General features: G+C 39.8%; 1 protein-coding gene across 2 annotated transcripts in view; it reads left to right on the plus strand.

The window, feature by feature from the left end:
- Positions 1-20127, plus strand: part of SLAIN2 (SLAIN motif family member 2) — a 41196-nt gene that overhangs the window by 12984 nt on the left and 8085 nt on the right. Inside the window, exons 3-7 of one of the 2 annotated variants that reach the window (XM_054064800.1) lie at positions 9084-9248; positions 10378-10542; positions 11594-11953; positions 14360-14497; positions 19425-19502. In XM_054064800.1, coding sequence (XP_053920775.1) covers positions 9084-9248; positions 10378-10542; positions 11594-11953; positions 14360-14497; positions 19425-19502 — 906 coding nt within the window. The remainder of the gene's footprint in view (positions 1-9083; positions 9249-10377; positions 10543-11593; positions 11954-14359; positions 14498-19424; positions 19503-20127) is intronic. The other variant, XM_054064801.1, reaches the window with a different exon arrangement.

Consider the following 20127-nt stretch of genomic DNA (forward strand, 5'->3'; position numbering starts at 1 on the left):
CAGAGCAACAAGCCTACTTACAAGGATAAGGCTCTTCATACTACTGTTACTTTCTCTCCTGAATCCTTGTTGATGTTTCATTTTCCTTGAATATTTTCTCTTTGGCATTTCCCATAGATATGTCTTTCTAATCTAATCTAATCTATTTTTGCTATTTTTCAGTCTCAAATGTACTGTTGTATTACACATTTTCCTCTTCCTTCTTATGATCTTTCCTATTGTGTGATAAAAAAAGAGGAAAAAGCAGCTTTCAGTTTCGTGCTGCTGTGGGCGATCACTGAGAAATCAGGATGCACAGTGCCTTTGCACTAGTTAGTTCAGGTTTACAATTGCAGAGTGAGTCCTCAGTGTTGGAAGCACATTCAGCTTGGAGGAAACCTTAGGTATATTCTAGTGCAAAGGCCGCTCTTAGCTGTGCCTCAAGTGCCTGATGAAAAGTGCAAGATCTTATGCGTTTCTTGTTGGCAGGAAGCCATGGCTTCCACCACATGGTGGCCTAAAATCATATAGGAGTAGAGCACATCAAGAAAGCAACTGCGGGAACAGAGGAATACTAAGTGTAAGGATTTCTGGAAGATGTGCTTTCTTAAGACATAGTTGCACAGAATCGGAAAAGAGTAGCTTTGTTTAGTTGGCAAGAATCAGTGGCAGGGATGGTAAGTTCTGCAGCAGAGTGCTAGACCGAGGCAGACATGTGGTCCCTGGAGCGAGGGAACTGCAAAGAGGGAGCAGGGATGGGCAATTCCCAAATCCAAGAAGCGGCATCTCTCACATGAGGGAGACTCGTGCAGCAGGGGCATTCCCAGGAGTATCCATGGGAGATTTAAACCGCTGCCAGAGAATGCAAGTGCGGTGAACAGGTGCAGGCAAATGGCATGTGCCATGTGAGCTTTCTGCTTGCCCTTGCCTGCGCAAGGATGCAGTCACCCTCACAGACCAGGAGGTAAGTTTGATTGGTAGTCACCACCTTCTCAGAAGGGGCTCAGCTTTGGTATCCAAATGGAAACCAGGTCCTCTGCTGTTGTCAAAGTGACTATGACCCCCCAGACAGAGCCTCCAAGGAAACTTGCAGCCATCCAGGTCTCTGGCTGCAGGGAGTGAGAGCAGATGAGGTGTGAGCAGATAGGTGACCTGCTCAGCGTGGCGGTGGTACTGGGAGAGGAAGTGGAGCAGGTAAGGAGCGTTAGGGAGACTGAGAAAGAGAGAGAGACTGGTGGTACCATGCTCTGCCCTCTCTGAGGCAGGCACAGGAACAACCATTAAAAAAACAGAACAAGGGGAATACAGTTTCATCCTGACAGCCCTCAGCTCAGAGGAGAATGGAGGCAAGTTTGTATTTGGAGCAGTAGGCCAACCCTCTCCTTGCCTGCCTCGCCCCTTCAGATCGCTCTCTGTAATAGATACGAAGCTCTGGATGTGCTAGGTCAGTCCATGATATAGAAGATGGTTCATCTACTCTAGAGGTGTCATCAAGGCCAGAAATGCCTACTTCCCACACCACAACCACCTCTGTGCAGAAGAAAAGATGAGTGATATTTGTAGGCAACTGACTTTTGAGGGGGACAAGAGGACCAATATGTTGGACTGACCTTCCTCATACTGCCTGCTTGGGGCCTGGGTAAAAGACATCACTAGGAAACTTCCTAGCTTGGTGAGGCCCTCAGTCTACTACCCGCTACTAACTGCTCTTCCATGTGGGTAGTGACAAAGCTGCAACACCTGGTCCAAGGGCAATCAAAAGAGACTTCAGAGCCTTGGGACAATTGGTGAAGGAATTGGGAGCACAGGTTATTTTTTCTTCTGTTCTTCCAGTTGTGAGCAATGACATCGATAGAGACAAATGTGTGCAGTCGAGTAATATATAGCTCCATGGTTACTGTCACCGCCACAATTTTGGATTTGTTGACAATGGGAAAGCCTTCACAGCACAATGCTTACTAGCTTCAAGTGGTATTCACCTGTCTCAAAAGGGGAAGAGAGTCTGTGCACAGGGACTTGTGGGGCTTGTAGATAGACCTTTAAACTAGATTGGAAGTGGGGGGGTGTGTGATATCAGGCTTCCCTGTGACAAGATGTGGGAGGACAAGCCAAGATTAGGGGGACAAGGTGCTAGCGAGGGCCCTCAGCTTGCTGCTCAGAAACTTACTGAGCGCACTGCAGAACACTCAGAGATGATGCTGAGATAGCATGAGCCAACAAGGAAACAACAGGGAAATATCTCAGAAGAACTTTCAAAGAAGTGCTTCTCTAAGAAGCTTACAGAGCCAACAGCCAAGCTGAAGTGCCTCTACACCAATGCACATAGCCTTGAGCAACAAACGAGGAGTTGGAAGCCACTGTGCTGCTGGAAGGCTATGGCCTGATTGCCAGTACTGCAATTTGGTGGGATGAATCCCATGACTGGAGCATAGCTATCAATGGCTGCAAGCTGTTCAGAAGAGACAGGTGAGGAAGGAGGAGCAGAGGAGTTGCCCTCTACATCAAGAAATGGGTGGAGTGTGAAGAGCTGTCTCTGAAAAATAGCCTTGACCAGGTTGAAAGCCTATAGCTAAGAGTCAGAAACCAAGGCAACAAAGGGAACCTAGTGGTTAGAATCTTCTGTAGTCTGCCTGATCCAGGAGGTAATGGATGAAGGCTTCTTAATCCATCTTGTCATGGTTTAGCCCCATGCAGCTAAATTTCAGCAGCTAAAACGGTGCCATTGAGCTCCCAATGCCCCCACCACCACCACCCTGCAGGGAAAGGGGAGAAGGAAATGAGAGGAAAGAAACTTGTGGGTTGGAAATTAAAACTACAGCTTTAATGAAATGATAATAATGATAAAAATTAGAAAGTAATAAACCATATATAAATATATGAGATTGCACCCCCACCCCTCAGTGACTGTACATCAGCACAAATACTGTAGAGCAGACACGAGGGAATGGGTCCACAGCTAGGAGGGAGCTGAGCTCAGGAACTGGATTCAGAAACACATGCATCTGGGATCAGGAACAACAACGCAGATGAGGTCCCCACTGGATGTCGGCCACTGCAGAAAAGAGACAGTCATGATCTCTCAGGTTTATACCAAGTATGATGTATATGGGATGGAATACTCATAGCCAGTTTAGGGTCACCTGCCCTGTTCATCCCTTCTCACAGGTGTGGCCTCTTTTCTGCCAGCTTGAGGATGGCCTTGGTTAAGCATAAACATAAACCTTGGCCTTTTTGCATACCAATGCCCTGTGTTACCACTTTAGAGAAGAACACTGTCTCGAAAACATGCAGTTAGCTTTCAGAAAAACAAAATTACAGCATCTGAGTAAGTCACAAAACTGACTCTTAATTTAGCTCAAACCACAACACAGTTATAGGAGGCATCATGCTTGCAGGCTCTCATCTTGCTGGGGGACTTCAACCACCCAGACGTCTGCTGTAAGAGTAGTACGGTGAGCTGTAGGCAATCCAGGAAACTCCTGTGATGCATTGAAGACAACTTCTTAAGCCAGGTAATAGACATCCCTACCAGGGGAGATGCAATACTTGACCTGGTGGACACCAGTGTGAGTGAGCTAATCGGGGATATCAAGGCTGGAGGCTGCCTGGTATGTAGTGGTCACACACTGGTGGAATTTGTGGTCCTGAGGGATATGAGTCAAGCGAAGAGTCAAATCAGGACCCTGAATTTCGGGAAGGCAAAATTCCAGCTCTTCAAGGAATTAGTCAATAATATCCCTTGGAAAACTGCCCTCAGGGACAAGGGAGCAGATCAGAGGTAGCAGATCTTTAAGGATGCTTTCCATAGAGCTCAAGAGCTCTCCATCCCCAACTGCAAAAAGTCTGGCAACAAAGGCAAGAGGCTGGCATGGCTGAGTTGCCATCTGTGGCTCAGGCTAAAGGACAAGAAGGAAGTGCACAGGCAGTGAAAGCAGGGTCAGCTGTCCTGGGAAGAGTACAGGACACATTCCAGTTGTGTAGGGATGGGGTCAGGAAGGCCAAGGCCCAGCTGGAGCTGAACTTGACAAGGGATGCAAAGAATAACAAGGGCTTCTACAGGTATGTAAGTCAGAAAAGAAAGGTTGAAGAGTTTACCTGCTGTGATGAGTAAGACTGCTAAGCTGGCAACAACAGACAAAGAGAAGGCTGAAGTACTCAACTTATTTGCCTTAGTCTTCACTAGCAACCTCTCTTCTTGCACCTCTCAAAAGGGTGGCTGCAAGACGCAGACTGGGAGAGCAAAGTCCCTCCTGCTCTAATAGAACAACAGTTTTGAGACTGCCTGAGGAACCTGGATGTACATGAGTAGATGGGACCAGATAAGATGCATCTAAGAGTTGTAAAAGCATTGGCTGATGTAGTTGCTGAGCCACTCTCGATGATATTTGAAAGGTCATGGCAGGCAGACAAAGTCCCTTATGTCTGGAAAAAGGGTAGAAAGGAGGACCCTGGGAACTACTGACATGTCAGCCTCACCTCAGTGCCTTCGAAGATCAATGAACAGATCTTCCTGGAAGCTATGTAAAGGCACGTGGAAGACTGGGAGGTGATTTGGGACAGCCAGCGTGGCTTCACTAAAGGCAAGTCCTGTCTGACCAACCTAGTGGCCTTCTGTGAGGAAGTGACTACATCAGTGGACAGTGGAAGACGCATGGATGTCATCTATCTGGACTTCTCCACAACATCCTTCTCTCTAAACTGGAAAGACACAGATTTGATAAAGGTACTGTTCAGTGGATAAAGAATTAGTTGGATGGTCATATCCAGAGGGTAGTGATCAATGGCTCAATATCTGGGTGGAGACCTGTGACAAGTGGTGTCCCGCAGGAGTCTGTTCTGGAACCAGTGGTGGTTAATATCTTTATCAATGACATAGATGATGAGATTGAGTGCACCCTCAGCAAGTTGGTAGGTGACACCAAGCCAAGTGATGAGGTTGACACCCCTGAGGGGTGGGATGCCATCCAGAATGACCTTGACAAGCTGGAGAAGTGGCTTGTGAAACCTCAAAGACCCGTAACACCTCCACCAAGAGGAGGAGCTGAGAGAGTTGAAGTTGTTAAGCTTGGAGAAAAGAAGAAGAGGACTCTGAGGATACCTTATTGCAGGATAATAGAAGACTCCGAGGATACCTTTCAGTGCTTAAATGGGGCTTATAAGGAACGGGGTGGGGGGGGATGGATTGGAGGAAGTGGTCAAGGATGACTTTTTAGCAGGGCCTGTAGCAATAGGACAAACAGTAATGGTTTTAAACTGAAACAAGTTTAGACTAGACATTAGGAAGAAATTTTTCATGCTAAGAAAATGAAACACTAGACCAGGTTGCCCAAGAGGCAGTATAATGGGAACATTCCAGGTCGAGTTGAAGATGTCCCTGCTCACTGCAGGAGGGTTGGACTAGATGACCAGTAAAGGTCTCTTCCAACCTAAACCACTGCATGATATTGCAGTTTCTACTGAGGCAGCATTTTTATTTAAATAATTAAAACCAAATGTGTGATCAGTACAGCTGGTAGAACAACTGTGTGGCTGCGTGTGTAAAAACTTGTGTTTTCCATGCTGAGTGAAGTTTGACTTACTGGTTAAGCATTGAGCTTGTTCAAAACCAGCTGTTACTTAGCTAACTTTGGTCTTGGTGGTAGACTTCGCTAATGATTGTTTTGAATTACTATGGGAACTGCTAAAACAAATATGTCATATAATTGTAACAAAAATATTGGCTCTCTAGTATTTGGGAAAATCATACCAGATTCATACAGTAGATTTTCTGAACCACCCAAGTGTAAGTTTTCTGCACTCAAATTTTTCTATTCTTATTTTCTAGAGCAAAAGAGAGATTTGAGATCAATTTAACCGAATGTTAACTGAAATTAGATGCTACATACTGTTTCTGAATGTTATAAAAGAAAATGTCCGCTAAAATGAAAATGTAGGTAGTTAATCCTCCTCTCCAGGTTTTGAAAGCCAATGTGTAATGTGACATAACATCTATTCCTCTCTTGTGAGACCTCATCTGGATTATTTTGTCCAGTCTGGAATCCCCAACATAAGAAGGATATGGAGCTGTTGGAATGGGTCCAGAGGGGGGCTACAAAGATGATCAGAGAGCTGGAGGACCCCCCATACGAGAACAGGCTGAGAGGGTTGGAGTTGTTCAGCTTGAAGAAGAGAAGGCTCAGAGGAGACCTTATAGTAACCTTTCAATACGTGAACAGGCTACAAGAAAGCTGGGGAGGGACTGTTGACAAAGGCTTGTAGTGATAGGACTAGGGACAAAGGGTATAAACTGGAGAGGGGCAGATTTAGACTAGATGTAAGGAGGAATTTCTTCATCATGAGAGTAATGAGGCCCTGGAACAGGTTGCCCAAGGAGGTTTTGGCTGCCCCATCCCTGGAGGTGTTCAAGGCCAGGTTGGGCAGCCTGATCTAGTGGGAGGTGTCTGTGCCCGCGGCAGGGGGGTTGGAGCTAGATAATCTTTAAGGTCCCTTCCAACCCAAACTATTCTACGATTCTATGATCATTTTAATGTTAAAACGCATTATTTGTCTTACTGATTGTGTCTCACACTCCTAATAACGACCATATCTCTAGTTGTTGTAAAAATAGTGATATATTCGTATATTTTCCTGTTGGAAAAACTTCAGGAGTTCTAGGCCAGATTTGAGTTCAGCTTTTTTTTCTGGGGAAAAATGCAGTGCTGTGGAAGGTAGAAGTTCGCATTAGCTAGGATGAAACTGCTGTACCATGTGAAGTGTCATTGAGTACCAAAGCATACTTATTATATGTAACAAAGGTATGCTTTCTTTCATCTAAAGAAATCTGTATGCAATCAAATATTTTGTGTTGTTATGGATATATAGAGAGAGCCTGTTTTGAAGGTTATACAGGTAGTACAATTGTTTCCTAATTTGTGGTTAATATTTTAAAATAAGTGTCCGTGTAATAAGCATAAAATGAAGACCTGTTGTGTGGAGTTACATTTCAGGGTTTTTTTACTGTCATTTTTGGCAAGGGATGAAAAGTAAATTTTTTTGGCACGAGAATGAAGATTCATTTGGAATAAATGCTTTGGGGCTCCTATGTTAATGCCAGAAGAACTTGCTATCAAAGGAGTTGTCTCATCATACTCATCAAGAATACAACTGGGTTGTAATTACTGGTTTTGTAAACTGAGCTTTGTAACAAAATGGAGATTTCCCTCCTGACACTCATACCTCAAGAGTGCTTGCTAGAATTCACTAATTGCTGAAATTAGTGCGTATCGTTTAAGACTTGCAGTGAAAGCTGGAATATAAGCTTTCCATCCTCTACCTATGACTGTCTTTTCACTCCAGTTTAAACACTAGTAATATTAACTGGTTCATACTCCAGAAGGGATCTTTACATGAAGTGCAATTTAAGGAATCTGCTGCAAAATCAATTTTAATTTCTGCTGCTTCTGCCTGTGTTGCATTCTGCCATCCAATTGGATGATGTGGCCTTTTGGTCTGCCATCCAACTGGATGTTATTTTTTTTCAGTCGCTACTACAAACTAATTTGCTGATGTGATCAGTTAAAATGTTATGGGTGTTTTTAACGACATTACACTTGAGTAGGCTGGATAATAGTACAGCCCCACCGTTGCTTGTACTGCACAACTGAGGAGGCAGTGACCAAGAGCAGAGTGAGGTGGGAGGAGGAGCTGAAGCAGGCTTTGCTGCTGAAAGTAGCATTACATTCAGCTATAGTCTGTTTCGTTTCTTGTATTGTCACAGTAACAAAAATTTCCACTGAATAAAAAGATTTTTAGTAAACAAATTAGAGTTCAGTTTCAGTTGTATCAATAGCCTAATTATTACTGCACTACTTGAAGCCCTTTTTCAGTAACAGAAATTTCACACAGTATCCTAATATTCTTTGAATAGCTTAATTTCTGGGTTTTTTTTCCTAACCTCTTGAGCATATTCCCATGCTTTTGCTAGGCCTATTCTTGCAGTTTATAATATATATGCATAGTTTCAATACTGTTGTGCCTCAAAGAGAGTTTAGTCTCTAGCATCTGGGTGAGCTGCAACTTAATCTAATTTAGGTTTACACATGCTAATGTTTAGATCTCTAGCTTTCAATTTAATGTTTTGCAATTTAATTTGTTCTTTGTTAAAACACAGTTCTATTTGTCATAAAATACTTTCAGAAATTAAGGAACTGATTTTACCAAAAGTGGCCAAATTTTCTTTGGTTCCCTCTTCCCCCATTGACATTCCTTTTGCTGTTACATTAAAATAAAATCTAAATTTCTGAACAGAATAGTCGTTTAAGTAACTATACAAATCATACATCTGGCAACTAAGGGAAGTGTCATACTGCAAATGTTTTTCAGAGGTTAAAATTAGTCTGAAAATACTGTAGTATTGAAATATTTATAATATGTAGCAGAGGAAAGCACCCAGTTCTAGATGTTAGGTTGTGTATGGGATTGAAGCCCAGAAACATAAAAATCAGACAGTATTGGAATGGGAGGTATGTTGGAGGGAATAATCCTATAGTCAGTTTGCTTTAATGTGCCTAGTACGTTCATGGTCCCCAGAAATATAAACAGAAGCATTTGCCATTCTTGATTTTTCATTTTAGTGTATGCATGGGGGAGTTTTGTTGATGCTGTTGCTTAGTTTTGTGTGGTGCTGGTCTTGAGGCTACTGTTGAAAAGCTGTGTGATTTAGACAGATTTATGAACTCTGAATTCATGGTGTTCTCTGGTTTGTAAGCAGTTGTACATAGGATGGGTGGATGTTAGCTTAGCTTAGCTTAGCTACTACTGTCTTTTGAGTTGCTTCCCTACCCCTTCCCAACACCTGCATTGAACATCTTGAAGAGATCAGTTCTAGTGATCTTAGATCTGATTTTTAGAGGGAAAATGTTTGTCGCTGTCTCATCTTGCCCTCTTCTCCCATTCCTTCCACAGTATGGTTTTATCTAGGAGATGAAGGAATCAGTTGAAAACCTTCCCGGTAACTGAAATGCTCTACTTGAATCGTATAGTAATTGAATCACACTACAGATATTGTATTCATTTTTCATTGGTTCCTTCAGTATGATTTGTCACTTTTCTCCTCTTTCATACAGCCCTCAAGAGACAGAGTTTGTACAGCAGCCCTTTCAGTGCAGTCAGTTATGCGAGCTCCTATAGTCCAAACACTAGTAGCCCCTACAGCAGTGGTTTCAACTCTCCCTCCTCAACACCAGTGAAATCTGCTTTAGTGAAACAGCTTATACCTCCTGGTACCTCAGGTGAGCATGTGAATGTGAGTAGTGTCTGGTCTCTCCCTTTATTCTTCACCCTCTTCCTCTCAACATGTGCTCAAGTAGATTGCATTTGCATTGAATTAGAGCAAGAAAGATAACAAAAACTTGTCAGTCCTTTGTAGGATATTTGCATCATGCATTATTCAAGCTTTTCAAGAAAGGGTTTTTTTACAGATTTTCTGGTATAAGGTACATTTAAAATGTTTTCTCTAGATGTCCATGTCGCTGAAATCACTGATGCATATTAGCAGTTAGACCGAAACACATAGCATTAGTTCTGTGAAGTCCCAACATAGGTAAGCAGCTTCTAGAATTGGCTTTGTAATTGACAGAGATGCAAGTTGCATAGTAGGTGTTTATACCTTATTAACTGAAATATTTGGTATGCAATGTATTGATCGGTACCTCTGCGACATGAACGATGTAATTTAAGGAAGAAGCATGTACTTTAATTAAAGTAATTTCTTGAGCTTTTGTGGTTATCAATATAAACACTAACTTCTGGCTATGCTTTGTGCCTTTATTCTGCACCATAGACACTTTCTTTGCATCAGAAAAATTGATGCCCAAAACGTCTCTACTCTGAAGTTGGAATGTTGGCTTTATATGTATATATCTCTATATGTATCTGTGTGTATATATATATATATATATATATATATATATATATATATTTATATACACGCACCCACACATTACCTCAAGTTAGCTTGTAGGGAAGATGAAAAAACATTGCATTGAAAATCCAGCTATCTGTAGTTAGCTGTGGACTTGTAATGAGAAGCCTGCACTGCAGTATATTCACCAAAGCCATTACTCAGTTTTTTTTAATCTGGGTTGAAATTTGGTACAGGTAGACCAGATTGTATGGCGGTAATTTGTTTTGCCACTATTATAATGACTTTATAAAGTTGTTGATTTTTAGAAGGTAGTGGCTAAACTCTGCTTGTATAAATTATATTTTCAGGCCAGGTTCACAGTCAGTGATGTGTCAGACTCAACATCTCTGTCATAATCTGTTTTCTGATTGGTATCTTTTATTAGGAAAGGTAATAAAGCTTGGGGTTTTTTTTATTTTGTTCACATTTCCTATTACTTTATTTTCTTTCTGTAGGTCATCTTAAAAGTTCAGCAGACAGAAATCCTCCGCTAAGTCCACAGTCCTCTCTTGACAGTGAATTAAGTGCATCGGAGATGGATGAAGACTCTACTGGGTCTAATTACATTAAGCTAAATGATGTTACAGATGTGCAAATTGTAGCACGAATGCAGGAAGAAAGTAAGTATTTTCCATCCTGAAAACGAAGTGGAGCAGTTGATTCTTTTATTGAACAACTGCAGTAGCACTTGTTTTGCAAGAGTGGAAAAGTGATGTAGGTTCTACTATGGTTATACAATTGTAATTCTGAGAAGGCTGGCTAAGAGCTCCTTTCTCCAGGATAAGGAAAGGAAGTTACTGTGCAGAAGCAGTCTTGAGGAACAGTGGACAAAAGAAATGCTAGAGATAGTATGAATTGGAAGCATGTAGTATCTGATAGAAGAACGGTTGTTAGAGTGGACTATGGCCTGCCACCACTTTTCTCAGGTGATATATGCCTTCTAGTCTTGTTGACGTCAGGGCTTAAACCATGATTTAAGTCACCAAATGTAAAGTCAATAATGGTAAAGAATAGTTAAGATAAAAATAAGGCCCAATATATGTCTGTTTTTTAATATATACATGTACTATTCTAGTAATACATTACGTACACAAAAATAGAAATATAAAAAGAATATGATATAGATGAAATACGTGCTATTTTGTGAGTATTATTTTATTGCTACTATAAAATTTTCTTCCTGCAGCCCAGTGGATTGTATTGCATACCTCCTAGGGTGCGGGCACCCTGCTTTGGAGACCACTGGTCTAGCAACTCTAGTTTCTGTAGGGATTGCTTATCTTATAGCTTTTTTGTTACATTTACATTGCAAGCTGCTGTAGTTCTGGCTGCTGTAATTGTTATAGGATGTTATATGATATCAAAACTAATATGTAGCCTGTGTTGCTAGTATAAAGCCTGGGAGAGGAGATGAACAAGTACAAAACACACCTGTACTGCTGATTGCTGTAGTAGGAAGAGGAATGAGCTCACCTATGTACTTGAAGACATTATCAGCCAGTAGATAACATTTTTTGGTATTAATCTGGAATTAATTAAATGCCTCAGATGAAAAGAGCTAAGGTGAACCAAATTTGAGTTTGAGCACAGGGTAGATATTTGTACATGCTGTCTCTAGTTTGAACTGTTTGTGAGCTGGAAGCAAGTAAACAATGTTCTCATTGTGGCTAGGCCTCCGGCAAGAGTATGCAGCAACTGCTTCTCGGCGTAGTTCTGGTTCTTCTTGCAATTCTACAAGGCGAGGCACATTCAGTGATCAAGAGCTTGATGCGCAGAGTTTAGAAGATGAAGAAGATGGCACACATCATGCAGTGCACCCTGCTGTTAACAGATTCTCACCGTCACCTCGCAGTTCTCCCTGGCCTTCACCAAAACAATCTCCAAGGAATTCACCTCGCTCCCGATCACCTGCTCGAAGTATAGAATACAGTAGAGCGTCGCCCCAACCAATGATTAGCCGTTTACAGCAACCTCGTCTTTCGCTTCAAGGCCATCCTACAGATCTACAGACTAGTAATGTCAAAAGTGAAGGTAAAAAGCTCTGTTTCCAGTTCATTACACAAGTAGCTGTGTAGATCTTGTAAAGGACTTTTGTCAGTGTGCAGTGCTAAAACTATATGCCTGTGTAATATCATGGTTTAATCTCAAAGTTGTTGAGGGAAAAGCAGACCAAGCAAAGTTTAAGTTCTTCTGGGGAACCTTTGCAGTCACATGAGTTGATAGGTTCCTATTTATTTTAGATGTTGTCCAGTCTGTCTGGGTGTAACTGGATTTCTTGGTGGCCGAGGTCTATCTTTGGCAGGCAAATGCACTAAAATAATGCAGAGCCCAAGGGAAACTCATTCACCACTAGGCTTAGGCCTTGCAGTTGACAGAACAAAATGCAGGGAAAGCAACGGTGGTCAGATAAGAGTAACATGGCAATGTATGCATGCTGGTAGCCTGTGTAATTGCCGAATGCTTGCTTTTGGCAGTGCAGGACTCTGAACTTTTTGAGCATGAATGTAGCCTTAAAAATATTAGTACTTAAGTTATGCATTTGTTGGGTGGTTTTGATATCTCAAAGCTGTGCAAACTGCTACATAATGACAAATGAAGCTTGCAGTAAACTTGACACAGTTATACTATATTGCATAGAACAAAGCATTGTAATCCTGATATGATTTTGCTCCTTGAGTGTATTTTTTTCCTGGTAGCAATCTCGAGGAAACTGGACTCAAATTTCACAAGCATATTTCCATATTAACAAATATAGTTGTTACCTGGCAAGTAAAATCTTAAATTCAGAAAGAATATACATTTAGATCTAGATATTATGTTTTCACCTTATTTTTTTCCATCTTTCAGATAGGCTGGATAAAAAACATCTTGCAGTAGTGATGATATAGAATTAAACAGTTTATTTGCTGGTGGTTTTTTATTGGCTGTTTTCACCACCCACTAATATAGCAAAAAGGTCTATGCCACTTTACAGAGTTTCATTGACTTAGACATTTAGAATTTTATTCAGGAATGTCAGTGTGCTAGGCTAGAGCCTTTAGGGAAGATGATCCTGCAAATAGAATTAGCTATTCACGAGTGTCTTTGGAAGGGTTACCTTAAGTCTTATGTAATAGTAGTGGTTTGGGGAAGTTTTAGGCATATAGGAAAATGTCCAATACAAAAGCTAATTGATTATATTGTGACTTAGTTGAGAATTCCTTTTCTGTTCTTTTTTGGGGTTTCATGGAAGTCTTGATACATGCCAGATGAGCTACAACGAAAATATCCCATGTGAGGCAAGGTGCCAAAAGCTGGTATCTCACATACCAGAGGGATCAAAATAGAGTGTGTGATCATGTGTTTCTGAAACGCTTCCAAGGAATTATCTTGTAGTGGGTTTTGTGCAGTTGAATGTTGCCTGGATATTCAGAGTTGATACAACAGAGCCAAAAAAAAAGTTGTTCGGGTTTTCCTTTTTTTATCTAGTGTGTTTAGAGAGAGATTTGGTTGGCAGGGTTCAGCAGTGTACCAACTGATGCAAAGCAATGCAGACTGCAAAGTACAGAAAGTACACTTGTAGGAATATTCAGCCTATGAAGACTTTTACTTTTGTTTTCATCTTTAGTGCTTATGCATGGTTAGCATACTTCTTTCCTGCATCCTTCTACAGAATCAGGTTGGCCGCTCATCCTGACAAGGCCTCTGCAGTCTTCTGTCCAAAGTATGTCATCAACCCAGCTCTGCGTGGGTTGGAGATGCACAAAATGTCATTAGATTTGAGAAATATTTAATGGCATCTTTCTGTATTCTGTGAGCAATGGTACAAATTTTAGAAGACCCTTGAAAAACCAGTATTAGCTTAGTAGATAGTCAAGTCATGTGTGAAAGATGAAGCATCATCTGGACAAAATTATTTTGATTGCTGTGTATGAGGAGTTTCTTTCCAAGTGAGTGGCTATTATTTGTTGTATATTGTGCTGATATGAGACCCGGTAGTCCCAAAAATTGCCTCAAATAATTACTATGTGTTTTTAATCTTCAGGCAAGCTTTCTATATTATAAATAACTTTCTGTGTAAAGACTTTGAAAACTGTGCAAAACTGCAAATTAGGTTTCCCTGTTCAGTTTCCATAACAGTAGAACACAGCCAAGAGAATCATAATCCAGATATGTTTCAATTTCAAAACATACTGTGCTTGACTCTTTTCACCACAGGTGAAAAATGATTTTTGTATAAATACTTTGTATGTGGTAGATGTGAATGTAGTATAGAACTTTAATTCAAGATAATGCAAAAACTGTAACTTAACAAAACGGGCTTTTAAATTGCAGTGTAGTTTTATATGGCTAACTTTCTGTGTTACTTAGATTTGGGGTTCAAATATGGGTTCATAACTTAAACTTTTGTCCAGCATCAAACTATATGTTGTGGTATCTTTATATTATTTCATACAGAAAAACTAAGGCGTAGTCTTCCAAACCTGTCCAGGACTTCTAGCATCCAAGCTGAGTCTGTGAAAAACAGCAGAAGTGACTCAAACTTCCAAGTGCCAAATGGAGGAATACCTCGCATTCAGCCTCAAGCCTCAGCCAGTAAGTACCTTTAGTGACACTTTAATGTGTGTTTCAGAATTAAGTGACAATGCTCAGCTCTCTTCCAGTTTCATGGAAGAGAGAAACACTGCATGCCGCGCTGGAGATGCCAGTCTTGATTTGAGCCACCTGACCTAGTGGAAGGTGTCCCTGCCCATGGCAGGGGGGTTGGAATTGAATGATCTTTAAGGTCCCTTACAACCCAAACCATTCCATGTTTCTGTGCTTTTTAATCATACCTGTGTGTGTCTGCTCTTTTGGTATGCAAAATCCAGTACTGGTTACATTCAAAGAATATACAAAAACTTACAAGACCGTGAAAATACTTAACTTGGATGATGTTTATCACTCTTTTTTAGTTAGTAAAATGTCATCTGAAAACATTCATGCAAGTTTAACCATTGTTTGCAGTTCCTTCTTTTGTTTTGTCATCTAGAAATTATATATTCAGTTGCAGATTTTATTTACTTTTTTTGTTTCAGTTACTTCTTAGAAAAAGTTTGGATGAATCTATGTCCCATGAAACAAATTAGCCCATTGCTGGCCTAGTGGCTGCTAGTTTTGCCAAAAGAAGTGCTGCTAATCTCACTAGTTTCTTGAAAATGGTGACCTTAAAGTTCAGTCAAAGCAAATGACACTTAAATACTCAGTGCTTCTTTATATGTCAATATTGACAGTTCCTATTGTTTAAATGTTTCCTGACCATTTTATTTTAAAACAAGTTTCAGAATTTAATAACCTTGTGTGACATTTTCAAGGGAAGAACACATTATGAATATTATTCTGTGTAGCTTTGAACTATAAAGTTCTGTGGTAAAAGTTCATCAGTACTCTAAATACTTGATGGGAAATATAAGATATTATTTGTGAATGAAACATATTTTTGCCCATTGAACATAGTGGCCTACTTAGTTGGCCTAGTTAACTGGTCCTTTCAAAACAGTGCGTTGATGCTACCAAATACAGGTAAATACAGAATCAGGAATACAGACCATGCCAAGGCCTACAAGGTTTCTGTCTTAGTAGTGGCTCACACCAGATGCAAGAGTCATGTGGACAGTCAGTCCCAGGTGTGTCACACTGTAGCTGAAGAAGTTAGTGTGACCTTGTGATTGTTCAGATACGTTACCCCCATGTCCTTTCACCTTACTCCCTTCTTCCACCACCTGCAAACAGTCAGAAGGTGGGATTTACAACTGAAAGGGCATGTGGGTAGTTCAAATGTAGGACTTGTCTGTTAGGCAGGCTTATCAAACTATAAAGCAACTGGAGAAATTGGACAGCAGCTCTCCAGCTGTGTTATTTTTGTGATGGAACAGATAATCAAAATTAGCTGTAAGAAAATGAAGGAAAAAAATGTTTTTAATAAAAATACGTACAGATAGTATTTGTTGTTTAAAATTGCGTGAACTGGGAAGGGAAGAGCACAGAGGGTAGCTTAGTTGGCTAGAAGGTCATTACCAGTATTAAAAGTATATTCACAGTGAAACTTCATGGAAAGATGAGACAGCTGAAGTCTCAATATTCAGTGTTTAGTGAGTTACTTCATTGCAGGAGCCAAAATAGTGTGACTTATATTTAGACATTAATAGTTTTTTCAACTTGTGGATGTGTTGAGAATCACAGAAAATATGAGGTAAATTTTCTAGCCTTTGACGTGAATCTTTCCCCAAATATGAACCACTTTAGACCAACTTACATTTAAATGTAAGTTATCATTAATAAAGCCTAGATTTCTAGCTTTTACAGTTTCCCTGCTCTTACAGATGTTTGTCAGAGTCTTGCTATTGACAATCGTAAAACGGTTTGTGTATGAAGTCAATGAGTAAGTATCTTTGCTTAGTCTGGATTAAAAAATTTTCTGCAAAACTGTACATTGTATAAAAATTTCCAGAATTGTCCTTTCCATTGTATACTTTTTGTTTTATTGGCTTTATATTTTGTCACCTTGCACTGTTAAATTGCAGCAAATTTTTGTTTTCCTTTGGCAATGACTTCTGGGTCTTGGGATTCGAAGCTTCTTCACATACCTGCTAGTTTTGCATGAGCTTACCTTTGCAAGGATGCTGGCTTGCCACCCAAAGTCACTACTTTTCTCCTTGTCAAAGATCTGCTGTTTGTAATTCACTTGCACATTTGCTGTGGCTGCAATACCAAACTTGCTATGGTTGCTGACCTTCAAAAATGAGTTAGGAATCCAGTAAGTTTCTGAGAAGACAATTCCTGTTATGGTTACAGAGGCAAATTGTACACACCTGGTTGAAGAGTACAGAGAAGACACTTACTTTTAGAGGTACAACTGTAAAACATGAATACATTTGACATTTTACATTTTAGCTGTAATGTGGTGAAAAATCCAGAATTTTCTTTTGGAAAAGAGATTGAGTGAATGAAGTAGCAGTTGTAACTATTAGAATCTTCATTTACATCTGAATCTCCATGCTGTTATGCAGAAAGTATTTAGTTTACATGAAAGCTATTAAGTATTTCACCTTAAAACACTGGAAGATACAGTAATAGTTGTGTTCTCTTTAGTCTTTAAAGTGGTAGAATGATGGGAAGTCTCTGTATTTGGGTCCTACACCACACAGATTGTGCAAAGCTGTAGAAGCTCTAGGGTGGCCTTCATGTAGGGGTGATGTGCTTTTCAGTGGATTGTGTGTGCTGTGTTTGTACTCACTTGGCATTATTAGCACGTGGGTGTTTGAATCTTTAAGCAGAGTTAAGCATAATACTTCTTGAAAGAGCTAATCTGTAGATTGTTCATACTTTCAGTAAAGTGAAGTGTCTGCTTGCCAAGATCCAGCTGCTTGGCATGTTCAGAGGAAAAGAAGAAAGTGTATGTTTGGAGGAAGCCAAGTATTCCAGTTCAGTAGATCAGAAGTAGACATAACTACCTGTATTCAGCACGGGCCATTTGAGACAGGCAATGTAATAGCCTACAGAGCACTTCAGGAGCAGCAAATAATGTGGATGCATGTACTCCACGCTTATCACAAACTGCAGGTTTACTCAGCATTGCTCAGGTTGCACTGCCTGAAGTTATTCAGTGCACGGAACTGTTTAGCTGTTAAGTCTCAGTTTCCTGGAGTCTCTGTTGAGAAGGAAGGAATTTGATATATATGTATCTTAAATCCTTTCCATATTACCCTGCATCCCTAGCTTGCAAGTAGTGTAAATAATGATGGGGGAGGAAACTTTGTTCCATGTGCAGTAGCGTATTTAAGTCTAACTCGATGACTTAAGGCAAATTAAATTGAAGATCATAAATATGAAGGAAGAAGCTGTTTTCAATTTTGTGTGATATAACAAAAACACTGATTCAGTAAAAATGATATAATGGAATACTTGTGGACAGAAACATTCTAGCCAGTGGTCTCCCTCACTAAATTCCTAGAAATTGTGCTCACTTTTTAATATCTTATTGCTCTTAATTCACTGTCCATGGGTATGCCTTCAAAACATTCATACCATGACCATGTGCCATAAGCTGAGTAAGAATTGCATATTGCCACATGCTTTTTTGCATTAGGTTCTGGTTTGTAGACCGAAGAGATTTTTTTTATTCTTAATAGCCGCAGACACCATTTTGTCATGTTTATAAACACTTTAATTCTTTTTTCCTGTTTTTTTGAAAAATAACAGTTTTAAGTTATTAAGAATAAAATCAATAGACCACCTAGTCATACTTTCAGAATGAAGGTATATATGATTAATTTCTTTTATAGTTCACAAAATATTGTGAGTTTTGCACCAACTGAAGGATAAGAAAAGTGGTGGCAATTATTATATGATATCAAATTTAGAAAATAATTGACTAATATTATTAGGATTCTAATTCTTCTTCCCCTACCTTCTCTATGGCGATATTCACCAATTGTTGAGAGGATTACTAAGCTTCCCTAGTTCAGGATCTTTACGGAGAGCTGTTCCCCTACCTTTCTTCCTTCTCACTATGGAAGTAGGCCTTGCTAGTATAAAACTCTGTGTGCTGAGGTGACCAAAGGTATTTATTCATACATCATCATTTTAAGAAGCCTTTGTGTAGGCAAAGCTTTATTTCATTGACCACTTTCCTCCTTCCCCCCTTAAATATGCTGTGGTGAAAATACGCTGAGTCGATGCGTTCCTTCTGGCAATGGGTAATTCTCTCCTTGCCAAGATTCTGCAGCTCTTGGAACACTGGCTTCTCTCTTGGTAACTGATAGGTAGTGAGGTCATTTCAAGGCAGTATCAGCCTTTGAGCATTGATAGAAAAAGGCAGGGCATAGGAGCAAAGGAGCAGTAAAATACAATTCCTGTCATGCTGTCTACATGCTGGCAGCTGGTAATTCTTAGTGTTATATCTTCGTTTTAAGTTTGAGTCCCCATGCATACCTATTTGAAGAGGAAAAAAGCAGACATCTCTCAAAATGGCTTTTGTTTCTGTAAATGAAAAATACAGTTTGTTTAGCTAATGATCACATTTAGACAAAGATTTATGCTTTTCTATAGTGTTAGAATATTTTTTTAAAACTCCTTTAAAATGAAAAGGTTAGTCTTGCTCGATCAAATATGACAGTTTAATTTCCATCCTTATATTTAATCTTGCACTCATATTGCTGTAGCATGTTTGCTATGTGGCTCGTTCTCCCTTTGGTGTCTTAATGTTTTTTTGCCTTTCTGGGCTTTTTGCCCTGCAAGAAGCTTTACTCTTACAGAATCTGCGCATTGTGCACTGCAAAATTTCTGACACGCTCCTCTGTAACTCTTTGCCATTAAGAGCAAGCACCACTTAAAATTTCCACCACTTCCAGAGTTATAACAGCTTTTTGAGTGTTCTACTCTGTTCCTCAATGCTTCACAAGTGGATGCAATTCTGAAATTCCTAGTAAATTTAGTTTTCTTATCTTCCTAGACAAATATAACACTTCTTATCTTTCAACAGCTCTGCAAAGGCAGAAAAATTTGCCTCGTGCTGCCTTCAAAACCAAACAGTTTCTTCAAACTCCATCTACAAAAGGAGGTAATTAACTCACAACCGCTATAAAGCTGCAGCAAATTTCAGATAATTGTTCACCTGCATTAAATCTTGCATATTCTCAATGAATAAAATTGCGGTTGCATGTCAAGATTAACCAAGTAGTCCTTGCTGTATGGAAGTTAACTTTTTGGTCTAAACATTAAAAATACAATCCTGCATTATATAGGAGAAAAAGTATTAAAATGGTTTGGTGACTTCTAGCATTAATCAGGAAATCTGGATTAGAAAATAGACTCCTGAATCAATATTCATTAGGACTGCATTTGAATAGGATTTTTTTTAATTGTAAAATAAAAATTTTAAAACAAAAGTTGTAGATTTTTTTTTCAATTGTGAAAAAATATGCAGGCAAGTGAAAATATCATCCTTTGTGCTGGAAACAAAAGCTCATGAATTTAGCCTTGAAAAGATAAGCATAGAATTACAACTTGTTTTGTGCATACCTGCACATGTGCTTGCACTTTCTCTTTTCCTCTTAAAATGTGAGATTAACCCCGATATACAGTGATTTAGATTTGTATTTTTTTTCTCAAGGAATTAGAGACTATTGTATGTAATATTCCAATTTGGTAACGGCTGAAATTGGCTTCTTTTTTTAGAAGAAAAT

This window comes from Cuculus canorus, chromosome 4 (genome assembly GCF_017976375.1).
Source record: "Cuculus canorus isolate bCucCan1 chromosome 4, bCucCan1.pri, whole genome shotgun sequence".
Taxonomy (NCBI): domain Eukaryota; kingdom Metazoa; phylum Chordata; class Aves; order Cuculiformes; family Cuculidae; genus Cuculus; species Cuculus canorus.